At 43.6% G+C, this 20,489-nt stretch overlaps 1 protein-coding gene across 2 annotated transcripts in view; it reads left to right on the top strand.

Moving 5' to 3' along the window:
• Nucleotides 1–19,174, top strand: part of LOC137656054 (uncharacterized) — an 82,109-nt gene extending 62,935 nt beyond the window's left edge. The window contains exons 10-12 of one of the 2 annotated variants that reach the window (XM_068390230.1): nt 2,778–3,079; nt 17,837–17,915; nt 18,815–19,174. In XM_068390230.1, coding sequence (XP_068246331.1) covers nt 2,778–3,079; nt 17,837–17,915; nt 18,815–18,897 — 464 coding nt within the window. In that variant the 3' untranslated portion in view covers nt 18,898–19,174. Of the gene's footprint in view, nt 1–2,774; nt 3,080–17,836; nt 17,916–18,814 lie in introns of both variants that reach the window. The other variant, XM_068390229.1, reaches the window with a different exon arrangement.
• Nucleotides 19,175–20,489: the final 1,315 nt, after the last annotated feature.

A 20,489-nucleotide genomic window follows, 5' to 3' on the forward strand; every position in this document is an offset into this window, starting at 1 on the left:
TCGATCTATATGCATTCCCGCCGTTCAAGATCATCAACAGAGTTATTCAGAAGTTCGTCTCTCACGAAGGGACACGGCTGACGTTGGTTGCTCCCCTTTGGCCTGCAAGAGAATGGTTCACAGAGGTACTGCAATGGCTGGTCGACGTTCCCAGGACTCTCCCTCTAAGAGTGGACCTTCTACGTCAACCTCACGTAAAGAAGGTACACCCAAGCCTCCACGCTCTTCGTCTGACTGCCTTCAGACTATCGAAAGACTCTCTAGAGCTAGAGGCTTTTCGAAGGAGGCAGCCAGAGCGATTGCCAGAGCAAGGAGGATATCCACTCGCAGAGTCTATCAATCCAAGTGGGAAGTCTTCCGAAGCTGGTGCAGAGCCAATGCAGTTTCCTCTACCAGTACCTCTGTAACCCAAGTTGCTGACTTCCTGTTGCATCTTAGGAATGTTAGATCTCTTTCGGCTCCTACGATAAAAGGGTACAGAAGTATGTTGGCAACAGTTTTCCGCCACAGAGGCTTGGATCTTTCCTCCAACAAAGATCTACAGGACATCCTTAAGTCTTTCGAGACCTCTAAAGAACGTCGCTTGTCCACTCCAGGCTGGAATCTAGACGTAGTCTTAAGGTTCCTTATGTCTCCTAGATTTGAACCTCTCCAGTCAGCCTCTTTCAAAGACCTTACTCTCAAAACTCTTTTCCTCGTCTGCCTTGCAACAGCCAAAAGAGTTAGTGAGGTTCACGCCTTCAGCAGGAACATAGGATTCACATCCGAAACAGCTACATGTTCCTTACAGCTCGGGTTTTTGGCAAAAAATGAACTTCCTTCACGTCCTTGGCCTAGGTCGTTCGAAATTCCTAGCCTTTCCAACATGGTGGGTAACGAGCTAGAGAGAGTTCTTTGCCCTGTCAGAGCTCTAAAGTACTATCTTAAAAGGTCAAAACCTATACGAGGACAATCAGAGGCCTTATGGTGTGCCATTAAGAAACCTTCGATGCCTATGTCCAAGAACGCAGTTTCGTATTACATAAGGCTTCTGATTAGAGAAGCTCATTCTCACATGAAGGATGAAGACCTTGCTTTGCTGAAGGTAAGGACACACGAAGTGAGAGCTGTGGCTACTTCGTTGGCCTTCAAACAGAACCGTTCTCTGCAGAGTATTATGGATGCAACCTATTGGAGGAGCAAGTCAGTGTTTGCATCATTCTATCTCAAAGATGTCCAGTCTCTTTACGAGAACTGCTACACCCTGGGACCATTCGTAGCAGCGAGTGCAGTAGTAGGTGAGGGCTCAGCCACTACATTCCCTTAATCCCATAACCTTTTTTAACCTTTCTCTTGAATGCTTTTATTGTTGTTTTTGGGTTGTTACGGTAGGCTAAGAAGCCTTCCGCATCCTAGTTGATTTGGCGGGTGGTCAATTCTTTCTTGAGAAGCGCCTAGGTTAGAGGTTGTGTAGAGGTCCTTTAGTATGGGTTGCAACCCTTTATACTTCAGCACCTTAGAGTTGTTCAGCCTCCTAAGAGGAACGCTGCGCTCAGTAAGGAAGACGAACTTATTAAAGGCAGAGTAATGGTTCAAGTCGACTTCCTTACCAGGTACTTATAATTTCATTGTTATTTTGAATAACTGATAATATGAAATACGGGATACTTAGCTTCTTGATTAACATGTACACCGGTTTTCACCCACCCCCCTGGGTGTGAATCAGCTACATGATTATCGGGTAAGATTAATATTGAAAAATGTTATTTTCATTAGTAAAATAAATTTTTGAATATACTTACCCGATAATCATGATTTAATTGACCCACCCTTCCTCCCCATAGAGAACCAGTGGACCGAGGAAAAAATTGAGGTGGTGTTGTCAAGAAGTACTGGAGTACCTGACCACAGATGGCGCTGGTGAGTACACCCCCCTCTTGTATAGCGATCGCTGGCGTATCCCGTCCGTAGAATTCTGTCGGGCAACGGAGTTGACAGCTACATGATTATCGGGTAAGTATATTCAAAAATTTATTTTACTAATGAAAATAACATATTTAAAGGCTTGCAGTAAAGATTGATAGTTCATAATTTTGTCGGATATGAGTCTCTCTCTCTCTCTCTCTCTCTCTCTCTCTCTCTCTCTCTCTCTCTCTCTCTCTCTCTCTCTCTCTCTCTCTCTCTCTCATATTGAAAAAGGGTTACTCTACTCAGTGCATTTTGAAACCTTGGAATTTTGCATGATTTATTCCACAAGGCACTAGAAGAGTTGGAAGACCCAGGCTTAGATGGCTGAGGACTATGAAGCGTGAAGTAGGAGATGATGAATGGAGAAGTATTGAATTAAAAGCTAAAGATAGAGACGACTAGCGAAATCTAACCAAGGCCCTTTGCCTCAATAGGTATAGGAGATGATGTTTCCATCACAACATTTCCTGCAAACGACGAACATAGCCTGAGGTGTATCACATTTTGAAATGCTGCTATGTATATGAATGAAGGGGTGTCGCAGGCCCCTGGCAAATAGGTGCTGTGTACAGAAATGTACGTCATGTTGGGCTGTACAGTAGGCTAGGACACAACTTATTGATTTCATTGCTGCTAAAGCACATTGGCAAAAGGCATAATCATCTGTAATGTAGAGGACAGGATCAAAATTCCTGTATTCTGTTTGTCTGATTGAAACCTTTCTGTAAAATTAATATTCGTCTTTTTTAACTGTCCAGGATTAATATTTTATAATAATCATAATCTTTTTGTGTCCCTTTAATCTGTGTGTTTTGAATGATTTTCAGTAGCCCTTACTGCTATGTTAGCAGCAAGTCTGCACACAATAGGAGGGGATAGCCAACAAGCTCACAGATCTCGACAAGCTCCGGAAGGCGAACCACAGGACTACCGTCGTAGGACAAGCCATGATGTCAGTCATAAGGAAGTGTCCTTTCGGACGCTAAGTGGAATGTCTCAAAGTCAAATGTCTTATTTAAAGTGTCCACTTCCGGAGGCCTGCTCTCCCCCTCCTCCTCCTCCCCCTCCTCCTCTTCCTCCAGCTACGTTAAAAAGGGGTCGATTAACTTCTGCACGTCGAACTCCAGGTTCGGTAAGTTGTTTAATCTCCTGTAGTAAGTCTTCTTGTAAAGATATTTTTATTTGTATTTGTTTCTATTTTGACTGGAAAACTACGGTTGAGGCTTAGTAAGATGGTATGATTAATTGATGGTGGATTGGTGTGTTGGGGTACCACCCACACATATTGAAATCCTAGCACCATTACTTCAGCCACTGTCATTTGGAGACATTTTGCTGCTCTCCTACAATAACCTGTGTTGAACCCATATTATCGAAAATATTGCTTATTAGTTTTTGAATGCTTGATTTACTCTATGAGTAAGACCTTTGAGATTTAAATTTCAAGTATATTGTACTTAAGAACATAGATATAGGCTAGTGGGTTAGATAGTGTTTTGCATTGTCTGTAAGTCTGTACTATTTTTGTTCTTTGTTTCAAAGGTAGAATCTGCAGTGTTGATTTAACCTGCAACAAGTGCGCTGGTTAGTCTCATTTTCAGTGAGTGTTACTCTAAAGAAGTGCAGAAGGCCAAAATGAAGTGTAATTTCTTTTTCTTTGGGAAAATGCTAAACTTTTGCTATACCTTTTTGGTTTGCTTTTGCTTGATGCTTCTACTATTAGAAATATTTTCCTTAATCATTCTGCCCTGGCTTCCTAATCCAAAGAATGGTTAACCCTTTTACCCCCATGGACGTACCGGTACGTCCTTGCAAAAAAAATGCTATAACATTTTTTTTTTCAATATTAATCTTACCCGATAATCATGTAGCTGTCAACTCTGTTGCCGACAGAAATCTACGGTCGGGATACGCCAGCGATCGCTATACAGGGGGGGGTGAACACCACAGCGCCATCTGTGGTCAGGTACTCCAGTACTTCTTGTCAACACCACCTCAATTTTTCCTCTGTCGTGCCTCCGGCTAGACCTACATGGATACGCTGTTGATTCTGGAGTTATTGCTCACGATTTGGTGATGTATTTGCTCTAGAGTTTAGCCTTCGCTATTCAGGAAGCTTTATCATTAGCTTAGCAAGTTTTTGGAATTAATTTGATTTAATTTTTGATTTAATTTTGGTGACGAAGAGAGTATGAACTCTCTTTCACTTTTAATGGCCGACCCTTCCCTTAGACGGAAGTGTTGGTGTCGAAGAGAGTATAGACTCTCTTTCTTAATTTTGCTTAACAAAAGTTATAGATTTATTTTATATCTCTCCGCCTTTTATAGGCCTCTTCGATTAACTTCCTTTTATTATAAACTTATTAAAATTAATTTTTATATTTGTTTATATTCGACCTTTCCTAATAGTAGGCGGTCTTTTCTTGGAATCGAAGTTAATTAACATTGAGCCCGTCATTTCGTTTTTACCTGTTAACATATTATGCTATTTTAATGTTTTTGAAAGAATTTCTTTGATAGTCTCGTACTGTTTTCAAAGTTGAACTAACGTTTTGTTTTGTCTCTGCAGTTGTTGACGTTCAGAACGTTCAACTTGCGCTCTATCGTTACGATAGAGAGAGAGTATTCACGGTGTCACGTTGCAGTAAGAGTAGAACGATTCTATCGTTTTGTTCATTCTTTCTTAGCTTAAATGGTTTTAATTCTAATAAAGGAACTTTTTATTTGGGAAATCTTTCAGTTTTTTTCCTTTAACAATAATATGTTTTAACGATATATATAATTGGGCTCATCTCTCAGGTTCTAAGTCAAGAGAGAGAGAGAGAGAGAGATAGAGACGGAGGGAGAGAGAGGAGGATAAACGTTTCGTTCAAGCGGGTAACGTTGTTATCGTTTTTGCTCTTCTCCCTAGTCTCTTTAGGGGAAGAAGGTAAACGTTTCTAGAGTTTTATTCTTGTTCTCAGGCTTTATGCGGTGAGAGATTTTAAACGTAGTTTATTTGGTCTAGTGTTTAGTCTCTTTTCCAGCCACTGAATTATTTATCTTTCATTATGTTTTTCTGTTACATTGTAATACTGTTTTCGCAATTACTAACTTTAAATGAAGGATAGAATTGCTTGTTTCAGGTACAAACCACTTAAAGTTTCGAGTTCAGTGAAATAAGTGCAAACAGAAAATCAAAAGTGATAAAGTGATAAGCGCAAAGTGTTACAGTGTTGCGTTCGAGGGTTTGTCTGTTCGTGCCAGTTGTTCGCCTAGTCTGGGACCTCTTACAAGCTCCCAAGCAGGGGAGAAGTAACGTCGAAGGACTTATGGGTTCATCAGGCCTTGATCGACGAACAGACGTTTCCCTCCGTGGTTTCGGGTGTAACCAACTCACGTAGCCGACGTGATCACCCCACCCACACAAAGACGAGAGAGCCCTTTTATTCCTCGTCTGCGGAAGAGGTTTCTCGCAGAAACCATGGACCAAATCTTGCAGCTTTTAAGTGCAAGTCGGTCCCTTCCGCGCAAGTCCAACTCCTAGGTGGTGCCATTAGCACTGGGTCAGTTCGGACTTGCTGCAGTACGACAACTGCACACCTCCCAGAGAGGCAAGGTGGTATCGCAACAGGCAGTAACTCCGTCTATTGCCGCACCAGCTGTTTTAGACCCTCAGTCTCAACGGACAGTAGCTCCGTTTGTTGTTGTCTTTCTTAAACTCTAGTGGTCTATGCTGCAGACAATGCAGTCTCAGCTTGCGGTGTTGATGCAGGAGTTTCAGGCAGAGAAGGTTAGCACACCTCCTCCTGCGAGCGCTCCTCCACCTCTGCGCAGTCCACCCTGCCAGACGTATGATGTTGAGGCTCCTCCTGCCTCCATGCGTGAGCTGCCGCATTGGGAGTTGCCAGGTACCAGCGCTATGCAGCAACCTCCACTTTCCTTGAGGCAGGAGCCTCATGCTATGCGGCAACCGCCTCAACTCTTGAGGCAAGAGCCTCAACTCTTGAGGCAAGAACCTCAACTCTTGAGGCAAGAGCCTCAACTCTTGAGGCAAGAACCTCAACTCTTGAGGCAAGAGCCTCAACTCTTGAGGCAAGAACCTCAACTCTTGAGGCAAGAGCCTCAACTCTTGAGGCAAGAACCTCAACTCTTGAGGCAAGAACCTCAACTCTTGAGGCAAGAACCTCAACTCTTGAGGCAAGAGCCTCAACTCTTGAGGCAAGAGCCTCAACTCTTGAGGCAAGAGCCTCAACTCTTGAGGCAAGAGCCTCAACTCTTGAGGCAAGAGCCTCAACTCTTGAGGCAAGAACCTCAACTCTTGAGGCAAGAACCTCAACTCTTGAGGCAAGAGCCTCAACTCTTGAGGCAAGAACCTCAACTCTTGAGGCAAGAACCTCAACTCTTGAGGCAAGAGTCTCAACTCTTGAGGCAAGAGCCTCTCTCTGCGCAGCCACCTCCTCAACCCTTGAGGCAGACGCAACTCTTGAGGCAGGAACCTCATGCTATGAGGCAGCCGCCTCAACGCATGCAGCAACCGCATTCTTCACAGCATGAGCCTCTCTCTGCGCAGCTACCTCCTCAACCCTTGAGGCAGACGCAACTCTTGAGGCAGGAACCTCACAGGAGCCTCATGCTATGCGGCATCCTCCTCAAACCATGAGGCAGGAACCTCATGCTATGCGGCATCCTCCTCAACCCATGAGGCAGGAGCCTCATGCTATGCGGCAACCTCCTCTACCCATGAGGCAGCCTCATGCTATGCGGCATCCTCCTCAACCCATGAGGCAGGAGCCTCATGCTATGCGGCATCCTCCTCAACCCATGAGGCAGGAGTCTCATGCTATGAGGAACCTCATGCTATGCGGCATCCTCCTCAAACCATGAGGCAGGAGCCTCATGCTATGCGGCAACCGTCTCAACCCATGAGGCAGGAGCCTCATACTATGCGGCATCCTCCTCAACGCATGCGGCATGAGCCTCATCCCTTGCAGCATGAGCCTCATCCCATGCAGCATGAGCCTCATACCATGCAGCATGAGCCTCATCCCATGCAGCATAAGCCTCATCCCATGCAGCATAAGCCGCACGCCATGCAACATGCTCTGCTTACCTTACAGCATGCTCTACATACAGCATGCTCTGCATACAGCATGCTCTGCATACCTTACCGCATGCTCCTCAGTCACACATCTTTGGTTGTTGCCAACTCACTAGACTGTCAAGCAGTTTCATAACGTTGCCTTCTAGTCTGCTGCTTTTGCACCAGTGAAACCCTCACTGAGAGAACTTAGCTTTTCTCGGATATGGTCCCTGTAGATGAGAAAGTGCTATTCTCCCTCCTTCTGATATTCCCTTGAGGACTCTGTCATTTGGAGAGGAGCCTTTAGCTGCGTAGCCTCCTATGGACTTTTATTTAAGCATAACATGCTTCCAGGGAAGGTAATGGTTCCACTTCAGTCGCTAACCCCGTCTGTTACCACACCTGCTCCCATAGACCTTGAGCTGTGTTGCAAGACATGCAGTCCAAGCTTAGTCCTTGTTAGAGGATTTTTTGTTTACGGAGTCAGTGTGTCACTGGGAAGACGTTCAACAACCAGCAGAAGTGACTTGTTGTGACGCAGTGCGGCAACCTCAGCAACCCGATAAGGAGTTGTCTGTACGACCCAGACAGTCTAGACAGCTTCGGGTTGTCGCTGTACTTCCTCGCTTCCCCATGGTTGACAGTTCACAGACTGTGCAGCAGTACCATGATCTTGTGTCCGGCTCCGTCAGACGACTAGCTTTTAATTGCTCCCACAAGTCGTCGCTGTCTGGAGATTCTCAGATGGACTATGGATCTGACCAAGGAACTGGGCCTCCTGGTCAATTTTGAGGAGTCCCAGCTCGTCCCATCCCAGACCATTGTCTACCTGGGTATGGATCTTCAGAGTCGAGCTTTTCGGGCTTTTCCGTCGGCCCCAAGGATCTACTAAGCCCTAGATTGCATCCAGAGCATGCTGAGAAGGAACCGATGCTCAGTCAGGTAGTGGATGAGTCTAACAGGGACACTTTCATCGCTGGCCCTGTTCATCGAGTTAGGGAGACGCCACCTCCGCCCCCTTCAGTATCATCTAGCGGCTCACTGGATAAAGGACATGACGCTAGAGACGATCTCAGTTCGTTTCCGAAGAGAGGAGGTCTACTCTCACGTGGTGAAAGAACAGCTTTCTTCTCAAGGAAGTCTACCTTTGGCTGTTCAGAAACCCGACCGCCGTCTCTTCTCTGACGCATCAGACACGGGCTGGGGTGCGACTTTGGACGGACAGGAATGCTCGGGAACATGGAATCAGGAGCTAAGGACACTTCACATCTATTGCAAGGAGCTGTTGGCGGTTCATCTGGCCTTGATAAACTTCAAGTCCCTCCAGCTTAACAAGGTGGTGGAGGTGGACTCTGACAACACCACAGCCTTGGCTTACATCTCCAAGCAGGGAGGGACTCATTCGTGGAAGTTGTTCTAGATCGCAAGGGACCTCCTCATCTGGTTAAAAGATCGAAAACTCACGCTGGTAACGAGGTTCATTCAGGGCGATATGAATGTCATGGCAGATCGCCTTAGCCGGAAGGGTCAGGTCATCCCCACAGAGTGGACCCTTCACAAGAATGTTTGCAGCAGACTTTGGGCCCTGTGGGGTCAGCCAACCATAGATCTGTTCGCTACCTTGATAACCTAGAGGCTCCCGTTGTATTGTTCTCCGATTCCAGACCCAGCAGCAGTTCACGTGGATGCTTTTCTGCTGGATTGGTCCCATCTCGACCTGTATGCATTCCCGCCGTTCAAGATTGTCAACAGGGTACTTCAGAAGTTCGCCTCTCGCAAAGGGACACGGCTGACGTTGGTTGGCTCCGCTCTGGCCCGCGAGAGAATGGTTCATAGAGGTACTGCTATGGCTGGTCGACATTCCCAGGACTCTTCCTCTAGGAGTGGACCTTCTACGTCTACCTCACGTAAAGAAGGTACATCCAAACCTCCACGCTCTTCGTCTGACTGCCTTCAGACTTTCGAAAGACTCTCAAGAGCTAGGGGCTTTTCGAAGGAGGCAGCCAGAGCGATTGCCAGAGCAAGGAGGACATCCACTCTCAGAGTCTATCAGTCTAAAGGGGAAGTCTTCCGAAGCTGGTACAAGGCCAATGCAGTTTCCTCATCCAGTACCACTGTAACCCAGATTGCTGACTTCCTGTTACATCTAAGGAACGTAAGATCTCTTTCAGCTCCTACGATTAAGGGTTACAGAAGTATGTTGGCAGCGGTTTTCCGCCACAGAGGCTTGGATCTTTCCACCAACAAAGATCTACAGGACCTTCTTAGGTCTTTTTGAGACCTCAAAGGAACGTCGGTTGTCCACTCCAGGCTGGAATCTAGACGTGGTCCTAAGGTTCCTTATGTCATCAAGATTTGAACCTCTCCAATCAGCCTCTTTTAAGGACCTCACATTAAAAACTCTTTTCCTCGTGTGCTTGACAACAGCTAAAAGAGTAAGTGAGATCCACGCCTTCAGCAGGAACATAGTTTTCACATCTGAAACGGCTACATGTTCCTTGCAGCTCGGTTTTTTGCTAAAACGAGCTTCCTTCACGTCCTTGGCCTAAGTCGTTCGAGATCCCAAGCCTGTCCAACTTGGTGGGGGACGAACTGGAGAGAGTACTTTGCCCAGTTAGAGCTCTTAGGTACTATCTAAAAAGGTCATAACCTTTACGAGGACAATCAGAAGCCTTATGGTGTGCTATCAAGAAGCCTTCTCTTCCAAGGTCTAAGAACTCAGTTTCTTACCTATTCAGGCTCCTGATTAGGGAAGCACATTCTCATCTGAAGGAAGAAGACCTTGCTTTGCTGAAGGTAAGGACACATGAAGTGAGAGCTGTGGCTACTTCAGTGGCCCTCAAACAGAACCGTTCTCTGCAGAGTGTTATGGATGCAACCTATTGGAGAAGCAAGTCAGTGTTCGCATCATTCTATCTCAAAGATGTCCAGTCTCTTTACGAGAACTGCTACACCCTGGGACCATTCGTAGCAACGAATGCAGTAGTAGGCGGGGGCTCAGCCACTACATTCCCATAATCCCATAACCTTTTTAACCTTTCTCTTGAATACTTTTTATGGGTTGTACGGTCGGCTAAGAAGCCTTCCACATCCTTGTTGATTTGGCGGGTGGTCAATTCTTTCTTGAGAAGCGCCGAGGTTAAAGGTTGTGATGAGGTCCTTTAGTATGGGTTGCAGCCCTTTATACTTCAGCACCTAAGAGTCGTTCAGCATCCTAAGAGAACCGCTACGTTCAGTAAGGAAGACGTACTTAATAAAGGCAGAGTAATGGTTCAAGTCGTCTTCCTTACCAGGTACTTATTTATTTTATGTTATTTTTGAATAACTAATAAAATAAAATACGGGATACTTAGCTTCTTTGTTAACATGTATGCTGGTCTCCACCCACCACCCTGGGTGTGAATCAGCTACATGATTATCGGGTAAGATTAATATTGAAAAATGTTATTTTCATTAGTAAAATAAATTTTTGAATATACTTACCCGATAATCATGATTTAATTGACCCACCCTTCCTCCCCATAGAGAACCAGTGGACCGAGGAAAAAATTGAGGTGGTGTTGACAAGAAGTACTGGAGTACCTGACCACAGATGGCGCTGTGGTGTTCACCCCCACCTGTATAGCGATTGCTGGCGTATCCCGACCGTAGATTTCTGTCGGCAACAGAGTTGACAGCTACATGATTATCGGGTAAGTATATTCAAAAATTTATTTTACTAATGAAAATAACATTTTTCATATTTTTGATTTTTCAATATTTAACTTAGCCGGTGATTATAATAGCTGCAACTCTGTTGCTCGACAGAAAACTCTACGGAAAAATTCGCCAGCGATCGCTACACAGGTAGGGGGTGTACTCAACAGCGCCATCTGTCGTTCAGATACCCAGTACTCATTGTAAACAAAGAACTCAATTTTTTCTCTGTCGGGCTACCGGCAAGACCTACTAATTCGCTGTTGCTAACTGGATTTGTTTTCACAACTATTTGGTGAAGTACACTATTCTAGTTTTGAGCTTTCACTATGCAGGTGTTTTATCTTCATCTTAAACCTTGAACTCGTTTTGGATAGATTTAATTATGGTGACAAAGAGAGTATGGACTTTCTTTCACTTTTAAATGGCCGACCCTTCCCTTAGACGGAAGTGTGTTTAGGCTTTTAGTAATTATCTTATCACGTTATAGATTTTCCTCTATATATTTTATATCTCTCCGCCTTTATTAGGCCTCTTCGATTAACTTTCCATTTTTCATAAACATATAAAAATAAATTTGAATGCTTTGTTTATATAGACCTTTCCTGAGAGTAGGCGGTCCTAACTTGGAAACCGAAGTTAATCAACGTTGAGCCCTTTATATCGTCTTTAGCTTTTAAAGAGCTAAGGATTTAAAACTTTTTAAATGTAATATTTTATGAAAGAATTTCTTTGATAGTCTTCGTACTGTTTTCAAAGATGAACTAACGTTTAGTTTTTTATGCTACGCAGTTGTTGACGTTCAGGACGTTCAACATGCGCTCTATCGTTACGATAGAGAGAGAGTGTATCACGGTTTCACTTTGCAGTAAGAGTAAATCGATTCTGACGTTTTGTTCATTCTTTCTTAGCTTAAATGTTTTAAATTCTAATTTAAAGGAACTTTTTATTTGAAAAACCTTTCAGTTTTTTCCTTTAGTCAAATAACATGTTTTTTTTGACGATATATAATTGGGCTCTTCTCTTAGGTGCGAAATCAAGAGAGAGAGAGATAGAGACGGAGGGAGAGAGAGGAGAGAAAACGTTCCGTTCAAGCGGGTAACGTTCTCGTGTTACTCACGTCCCTAGTCGCTGTACGGGGAGGAAGGATAAAACGTTTTTAGGTTTTTATTCTCGTCCCCAGGCTATGTGCGGTGAGAGATTGAAAACGTAGTTATATGAACTAGTGTTTAGTCTCTTTCCCAGCCACTGATTTTTCTTTTTATCTTAAAATATGTTTTCTGTTTTTTGCTGGTATTATGAGCTTGCATTATACGACTGATTTCGCAATTACTACCTTTTAATGAAGGGTAGAATTGCGTGTTTCAGGTAGAAATAAGTGCAAAACAGAAAATCGAAGTGATAAAGTGATATGCGCAAAGTGTTACAGTGTTGCGTCCGAGGCGCAAAGTGTTACAGTGTTGCGTCCGAGGCGCAAAGTGTTACAGTGTTGCGTCCGAGGGTTCGTCTGTTCGTGCCTGTCGTTCACCTAGTCCGGGACCTCTTACAAGCTCCCAAGCCCAGGGGAGAAGTAATGTCAAACGACTTATGGGTTCGAGAGGCCTTGACCAACGAACAGACGTTTTCCCTCTATGGTATCGGGTGTATCTTACCAAGATCTCCCCTACCATAAGACGAGAGAGATGTTGTTTCTCCTCGCCATCCGTAGGCTTTTCGCATAAGAAACCTGTCACAAGGTTTCGAAGCCCTTAAGCGAAAGTCAGTCCTTTCAGGACAGGTCCAGCGTCCTGGTTACAGCCATTAGGACAGCTCTGACCCTATGCAGTCATCGGATAACTGCTCGCCGCCTAACAAAAGCGTAAACACAGACTCCGAGAGTCTTTTTTTGTAGGCAAAGTGTTGCGGTCACAGACGTTACCCTCGTCTATTACCACAACCATTTCCGTTGATCCTTAAGGGGTTGTATGGCAAAACATGCACTATATGCTTGCCTCCCTTATGGAAGACTATTCTGCCGATTAGTCCGTTGAGTCTAGCCGTTTATCTCATCGATATCCTGGCTTTCAGCCAACCTAACGTTCCTTTGTGCTTACTGTTGACGTTGGCGTAGCTTAGTCACGTCAGTCAGGTTGTTTAGAACCACACTCGATGCGGTCTCGTGTGGTTTTTCAGCCGCATTTGGACGTTAGGCCACTGGCTGATGCTCCTGTTGACGTTCAAGACGTTCACTAACAATCGGAGTTGACTTGTTTTGACGCTGTGCGTCAACCTCCGCATTCTAGAGTTGTTTTGACTGCTCAGTCTAGGCAGTCAAAGCAGTCTCGAGTGGACGCTGTGCGTCCTCACGCACCTGTTGTGGTTGACAGTTCAGTTGTTGACAGTTCACAGACTGTCAAGCAGTTACATGATGTTGCGTTCTGGTGCGCTACTAATGCACCAGTGAGAGACTCAGCTTTTATCGGACAAGGTTCCTGTAGATGAGGAAGTTGCTGTTCTCCCTCCTACTGATATTCCCTTGAGGACTCTGTCAGATGGAGAGGAGCCTAAAGCTGCTTAGCTTCCTATGGACTTTAATTAAATCATGATGATTTTTTTAAGGATCTTCGTCCGGATCTTTTTGTAACTGCTGCTCCTCGTTCGCCTAAACGTCAGAGCTTACACTAGGCCTAGCTACTTCGAAGCCGTTGTTTTTAAGCTAGTGCTCTCTCGCTCTCCTAGAGAGCGTTACGTTGGCTAGGCGACGGGTTTTTCACCAGCAGGAGTTTGGAGGATACAGCCTTTGCTTTCCCTTCTTTTAAACTGGTTTATAGAGCGAGAGTCTGATATGACACGAGAGAAGTTCTCGGCTTGGGAGTTCATGCCTCTGCCCAGATAGACTTCTCAATTCTGGTAGACTCTCCCTGGCGCCTAGCCAGGAGACGCTCCAAGTTGTTTACAGGTCAACTTCACAGCTGTGGTCGAGCCTTTGAAGTTTTGCTGTACTATTATGTCACGCATAACAAGGCTTTCAGGGATGGTAAACGGTTCCGCCTCAGTCGCTAACCCCGTCTGTTGCCACACCTGCTCCCGTAGACCCTAAATGGGCTTTGCTGCAAGACATGCAGTCCAAGCTTGCGTCCTTGATAGAGGACTTAAATGCGGAGAAGAACCTTCTGGCCAACAACCTTCCAACCGGTCGGTTGTGCGCCCTGTTGACGCTGAGGTAACCTACTCGCGTCTGCCAGTTGAGGTGGTTCCTCCACCGATGCGACCCAGTGTGGGTTGCCAGCCGCACGTTGACGTTAAGCGACGCTCGGAGGTGGTTGTTGACGTTCAGGACGTTCAACAACCAGCAGAGGTGACTTGTTTTGACGCAGTGCGTCAACCTCAGCAACCCGGTAGGGTGTTGACTGCACAACCCAGACGGTCTAGACAGTCTCGGGTTGAAGCTGTGCTTCCTCGCGCACCCATGGTTGTTGACAGTTCACAGGCTGTGCAGCAGTTCCATGATATTGCGTCCGGCTCCGTCACGCATCCACCAGTGCGACCGGATTCAGCGAGCCAGACGTTGCCCACTCCGTTGCCGTTTCCTCATCAGTTTCGGATGAGGAACCCTCTGATGAGGACGTTGCTGAACAACAAGACGATCAGCCCCCAGCCCTGCTATCCATCCAGAAGATGCTGAAGAAGGAACGCTGCTCAGTCAGGCTGTGGATGAGTCTGGTAGGGACGCTGTCATCCGTGGATCAATTTGTGTCACTAGGAAGACTACACCTCCGTCCTCTTCAATACCATCTAGCTTTTCACTGGAAAAAGGACAAGACGCTAGAAGCGGTCTCGATCCCGGTTTCCGAAAAGATAAAGTCTTGTCTGACTTGGTGAAAGGACAATATCAACCTAAGAGAGGGTCTTCCCCTGGCTGTTCAGACTCCCAACCACGTTCTCTTCTCGGACGCATCGGACGTAGGCTGGGGTGCGACATTAGACGGTCGGGAATGCTCGGGAATATGGAACTCGAGTCAAAGGACAATGCATTTCAACTGCAAGGAGCTACTGGCAGTACGTCTGGCCTGGAAAAGCTTCAGGTCTCTCCTTCAAGGCAAAGTGGTAGAGGTGAACTCGGACAACACCACGGCTTTGGCGTACATCTCCAAGCAAGGAGGGACCTTCTCTCTGACGTTGTACGAGATCGCAAGGGACCTCCTCACCTGGTCAAAAGGTCTAAACATATCACTAGTAACGAGGTTCATCCAAGGCAACTTGAATGTCATGGCAGATTGTCTCAGTCGGAAGGGACAAATAATTCCAACAGAATGGACCCTCCACAAGGATGTATGCAAGAGACTTTGGGCCACTTGGGGCCAGCCAACCATAGATCTCTTCGCAACCTCGATGACCAAGAGGCTCCCAATATTTTGCTCTCCAATCCCGAACCCAGCAGCAGTTCATATAGATGCCTTTCTCCTAGATTGGTCACATCTAGATCTATATGCATTCCCTCCGTTCAAGATTGTCAACAAGGTACTGTAGAAGTTCGCCTCTCACGAAGGGACAAGGTTGACGCTAGTTGCTCCCCTCTGGCCCGCGAGAGAATGGTTCACCGAGGTACTTCGATGGCTAGTAGACGTTCCCAGAACACTTCCCCTAAGGGTGGACCTTCTACGTCAGCCACACGTAAAGAAGGTACACCAAGGCCTCCACGCTCTTCGTCTGACTGCCTTCAGACTATCGAAAGACTCTCGAGAGCTAGAGGCTTTTCGAAGGAGGCAGCCAGAGCGATTGCTAGAGCAAGGAGAACATCCACCCTTAGAGTCTATCAATCGAAGTGGGAAATCTTCCGAAACTGGTGCAAGTCAGTATCCGTATCCTCGACCAGTACCTCGGTAACTCAAATAGCTGACTTCCTCTTATATCTGAGGAAAGAACGATCTCTTTCAGCTCCCACTATCAAGGGTTACAGAAGCATGTTGGCATCAGTCTTCCGTCACAGAGGCTTAGATCTTTCCAACAATAAAGATCTACAGGACCTCCTTAAGTCTTTTGAGACCACGAAGGAGCGTCGTTTGGTTACACCTGGTTGGAATTTAGACGTGGTACTAAGATTCCTTATGTCAGACAGGTTCGAGCCGCTACAATCAGCCTCCCTGAAAGATCTCACCTTAAAGACTCTTTTCCTGGTATGCTTAGCCACAGCTAAAAGAGTCAGTGAGATTCATGCCTTCAGCAAGAACATCGGATTCTCATCTGAAACGGCTACATGTTCTCTACAACTTGGTTTTCTAGCCAAAAACGAGCTGCCTTCTCGACCTTGGCCAAAATCGTTCGATATTCCAAGCTTATCGTATGGTTGGAAATGAACTAGAAAGAGTCTTATGCCCTGTAAGAGCTCTTAAGTTCTATTTAAAACGAACTAAACCTTTATGAGGCCCGTCTGAAGCTTTAGGGTGTTCAGTTAAGAAACCATCTTTGCCTATATCAAAGAATGCTTTATCCTATTTTATCAGACTGTTAATACGAGAAGCTCATTCCCATCTGAATGAGGAAGACCAAGCTTTGCTGAAGGTAAGGACACACGAAGTTAGAGCTGTCGCAACTTCCGTGGCCTTTAAACAAAATAGATCTCTGCGAAGTATAATCGACGCAACCTATTGGAAAAGCAAGTCAGTGTTCGCGTCTTTTTATCTTAAGGATGTCCAGTCTCTTTACGAGAACTGCTACACTCTGGGACCATTCGTAGCAGCGAGTGCAGTAGTGGGTGAGGGCTCAACCACTACAATTCCCTAATTCCATAACCTTTTTAATCTTTCTCTTGAAATGTTTTTATTGTTGTTTTTGGGTTGTCCGGAAGGCTAAAGAAGCCTTTCGCATCCTAGTTGATTTGGCGGGTGGTCAAAGTCATTTCTTGAGAAGCGCCTAGATTAGAGGTTTTGATGAGGTCCTGTTGTATGGGTTGCAACCCTTGATACTTCAGCTCCTAGGGGTCGCTCAGCATCCTAAGAGGATCGCGAGGCTCCGTAAGGAAGACGTACTTAAAAAGGCAGAGTAATTGTTCAAGTCGACTTCCTTACCAGGTACCTAGTTATTTTGTTTAGTTATTTTGATAACTTCTAAAATGAAATAAAAATTCTTAGCTCATATGATGTAAACATATTTTGCTGGTCTCTACCCACCCCCCTGGGTGTGAATCAGCTATTATAATCACTGGCTAAGTTAAATATTGAAAAATGTTATTTTGATAATAAAATAAATTTTTGAATATACTTACCCGGTAATTATAAATTAAAGGACCCTCCCTTCCTCCCCAATAGAGACACAGTGGACCGAGGAGAAAATTGAGTTCTTTGTTTACAATGAGTACTGGGTATCTGAACGACAGATGGCGCTGTTGAGTACACCCCCTACCTGTGTAGCGATTGCTGGCGAATTTTTCCGTAGAGTTTTCTGTCGAGCAACAGAGTTGCAGCTATTATAATCACCAGGTAAGTATATTCAAAAATTTATTTTATTATCAAAATAACATAATTTTGTGAAAAAAATCAAGCATTTTCCAAGAGAATGAGACCAACCTGACCTCTCTATGACAAAAATTAAGGCTGTTAGAGCAATTTAAAAAAAAATATACTGCAAAATGTGCTGGGAAAAAAATAACCCCCTGGGGGTTAAGGGTTGGAAATTTCCAAATAGCCTGGGGGTTAAAGGGTTAAAGAAGGGTTTCCAGCATGTAAATTGATGTTATCTCTACTGTAAACCCACAGTGTTTGTCCACATCTGCGCTCAAGATGCGAATCCCTGCTGTGGGTATGTTGGTGGTCTCTTTGAAGTACCTGAAGTACCATTATTCTTTATTTTAAACCAAAAAATCCTTCTTTCTCTGTAGGTAGAATAATGTTTTTATTTTCAGTTTGAAAATACTTTAGTCTGTCAGTCAAGTGTGTTTTCTGTCTCAATTTGTTAGCTATTTTATTAGTAATAGGCGATGATAGAATTATCTTATATTTATCATCCTGTATTTCTGTTTTTATGTGGTTTGATATGTCTGCCTTGTCTTATTTTGGTATATTATTCACTACGGGTATTAGATATCTACTTGAACAACTTAGAACTAAAATGATAATGTTTATATTAGTAATATCAATGAAAATTTAATTCCAGAATCGCCTAGAGAGTTCTGACGAGCCATTGTACATGGAACCTGGGATATTTGAGGAGTCCATCTCATATTTGCAACTGGGTAAGATATTCAATAGAAAATGCAGTAGTTTTGTTCATCACTGCTACATCACTCATATATACATGCCCACATTCATGGTCTTTGCTTGTTCCCAGACCTATCCATTGTCTGATTTGCTTTTTTCATAAACTCTAATTCTAAAGACCCTGTATTGGAGATCATACTTCCTAAATATTTACATGGTTCCACCTCATTAATCCTTTCTCCTTCCAATGATATTTCATCTTCCATTGTATTCTTAAAAATTACCAATTTAAGATTCTGATAACATTTACGTACAGTACACTAAAATGCTAAACACACAACTCACAAAGCAAAAACACACACATGGTATGGACAGTGCAGTCTTTAGTCTATCAGACAGAGGATCATTAGGGGTAGGGTAACTTGTGCCACACCTGGACCCTTGGGTATTTATCAATCACTTGTCGCCAATTTCATGACTTTCCAACATTATAGCTCTGTTTAGAACTCCCCAATTTTTTCCCATTTGCAGGATCACCATTATTTAGTGTTAGATAAAATGTTATCTCGTCTATTGTACGACTCTGATCTTCTATGTTTAATAGACAAAAGACATATGGATTTGCTATGTTTTATGGTAAATAGAATAAGGTATTTATTGGAAATTTTTTATTATTTTATATTACTCATAGGTAAATAATTTCTCTGCAGTGTATTATTTCTATAGAATTGCTGAAGTTTGTGTTGGATCTAGTAATTATGATTGATACCTTGGCTCTTAATAAGTTTGCTCTCTCTCTCTCTCTCTCTCTCTCTCTCTCTCTCTCTCTCTCTCTCTCTCTCTCTCTCTCTCTCTCTCTCTCTCTCTCTCTCTCTCGTGCAAGAATGTTAATGACCTTTTGAACGTGTAACTTTCTCATTTTCATTCTTGCCAGATGACATCAGTTGCAACAAATCTCCACCGGGAAATAACAGCGAGATACAAGTCAGGAAGACTTCAAATTCTAGTAACTTCTGAACAAAGAATGGAGTTCCATCTTCAAAGATTCTATTTATGTAATTTTTTTTAGGTTTGAAAAGGAAATTACCATTAAACTCCAAGTAGCTATTAACATTTGAAAAAAAATCTAATTTAACGTTTTAGTTTATTTTTAAATTTTTTAGTTTATTCTGAGTAATTCATAGAATGATTAAGATTTTATCTTCTTTAAGGTTGTTTTGGTGTCTAAATTTTATTGAAATTTTAAACAAATTTATGAGAGGATGGTGTAAACTATTGCAGTTCGTAAATAAAATACAGTATATGTTTTTATAATCTCCTTTTCTATTCCTTTCAAAGACACACATCTTTAAGTAACAATAAGATTAATATTATTGCAATTAAGTGCAACAACAACATGAAAGTGGGTTTTAATTGCAGTTTAGATAATTAAGAACTATACAGTACCTTACCTCCACTAAATACAGGTACTGTATGTAATTAAAAAACAATTTTGGCCATGGAGGTTTACTCCTTTAGTTTCTGTATCCCTTCTGCCCCAACTGCATTACTTTCTATTTTTCACTTTTCTTCAGTTCTTCCTTTGCTTTTTCTAGCCATCCATCTTCTCAAACTTTGAGCTCCCATTTTCCCTTTTTGTTTTGAAACCAATTCTGTCATCAAGCCTTATGAGAGTGTAGAAAAGATCTCTATATGGTCTTCATACTATTTTGAGCTGGATAAAGTAAAAAAAAAGTCAAATGCCTTCAATCAAATTGAAGGCATTCTTTCTGATTACTCTATATATCTACTATGCTAGTCAAGGATGAGGTAATTTTGCTTAGCATCCAGTTTAAACCTTAGTGCATTGCCCTCTGTGTTTAAACCTTAGTGCATTACCCTCTGTGCATGTTAATGGACTTTGAAAAGTTTATTCTTGGTATTAATGCGAATGCATTTCAAATTGTGTAGTTGTTATCAAATGTTGATTTTTGAGGCATATTTTCCTTGTAACATTGTAGATCTCCATGGACAATTCTGTCCTGTTCGTAATACTAGGTAGGCAGTTAATTCTAATAGCCAGGCCTTCTCCATCATGAGGCTCAATACTACACAGTATTCTAGGAGTTTTATTCCAGCTGTGACCAAGTTGTGGAATGAACTTCCTAATCGGGTAGTTGAATCAGTAGAACTTCAAAAGTTCAAAGTTGGAGCAAATGTTTCATGTTGACCAGGCCGACATGAGTCTTTTTATAGTTTATATATGACATATCTCTTTTTGACGTTGTTAATAGTTTATATATGACATATCTGTTTTCAATATTAAACTTACCCGATAATCATGTAGCTGTCAACTCCGTTGCCCGACAGAATTCTATGGAGGGATACGCCAGCTATCACAATACTAGAAGGGGGTGTACTTACCAGCGCCACCTGTGGCCAGGTACTCAATCATTTGTTGTTGACACCTCCTCAATTATTCCTCTGTCGTGCTTCCGGCTAGACGTTCTGGGATACGCTCATGGTCTTCGAGTTTATTCATGGATATTTGGTGAAGTATTCTCTTAGATTAACGGCTGTCGCATACTGGAATCCTTTTTATATTAGCTAGTTAGCTTTTATATAAACTC

The sequence above is a fragment of the Palaemon carinicauda genome, chromosome 17, assembly GCF_036898095.1.
Source record: "Palaemon carinicauda isolate YSFRI2023 chromosome 17, ASM3689809v2, whole genome shotgun sequence".
Classification (NCBI taxonomy): Eukaryota; Metazoa; Arthropoda; class Malacostraca; order Decapoda; family Palaemonidae; genus Palaemon; species Palaemon carinicauda.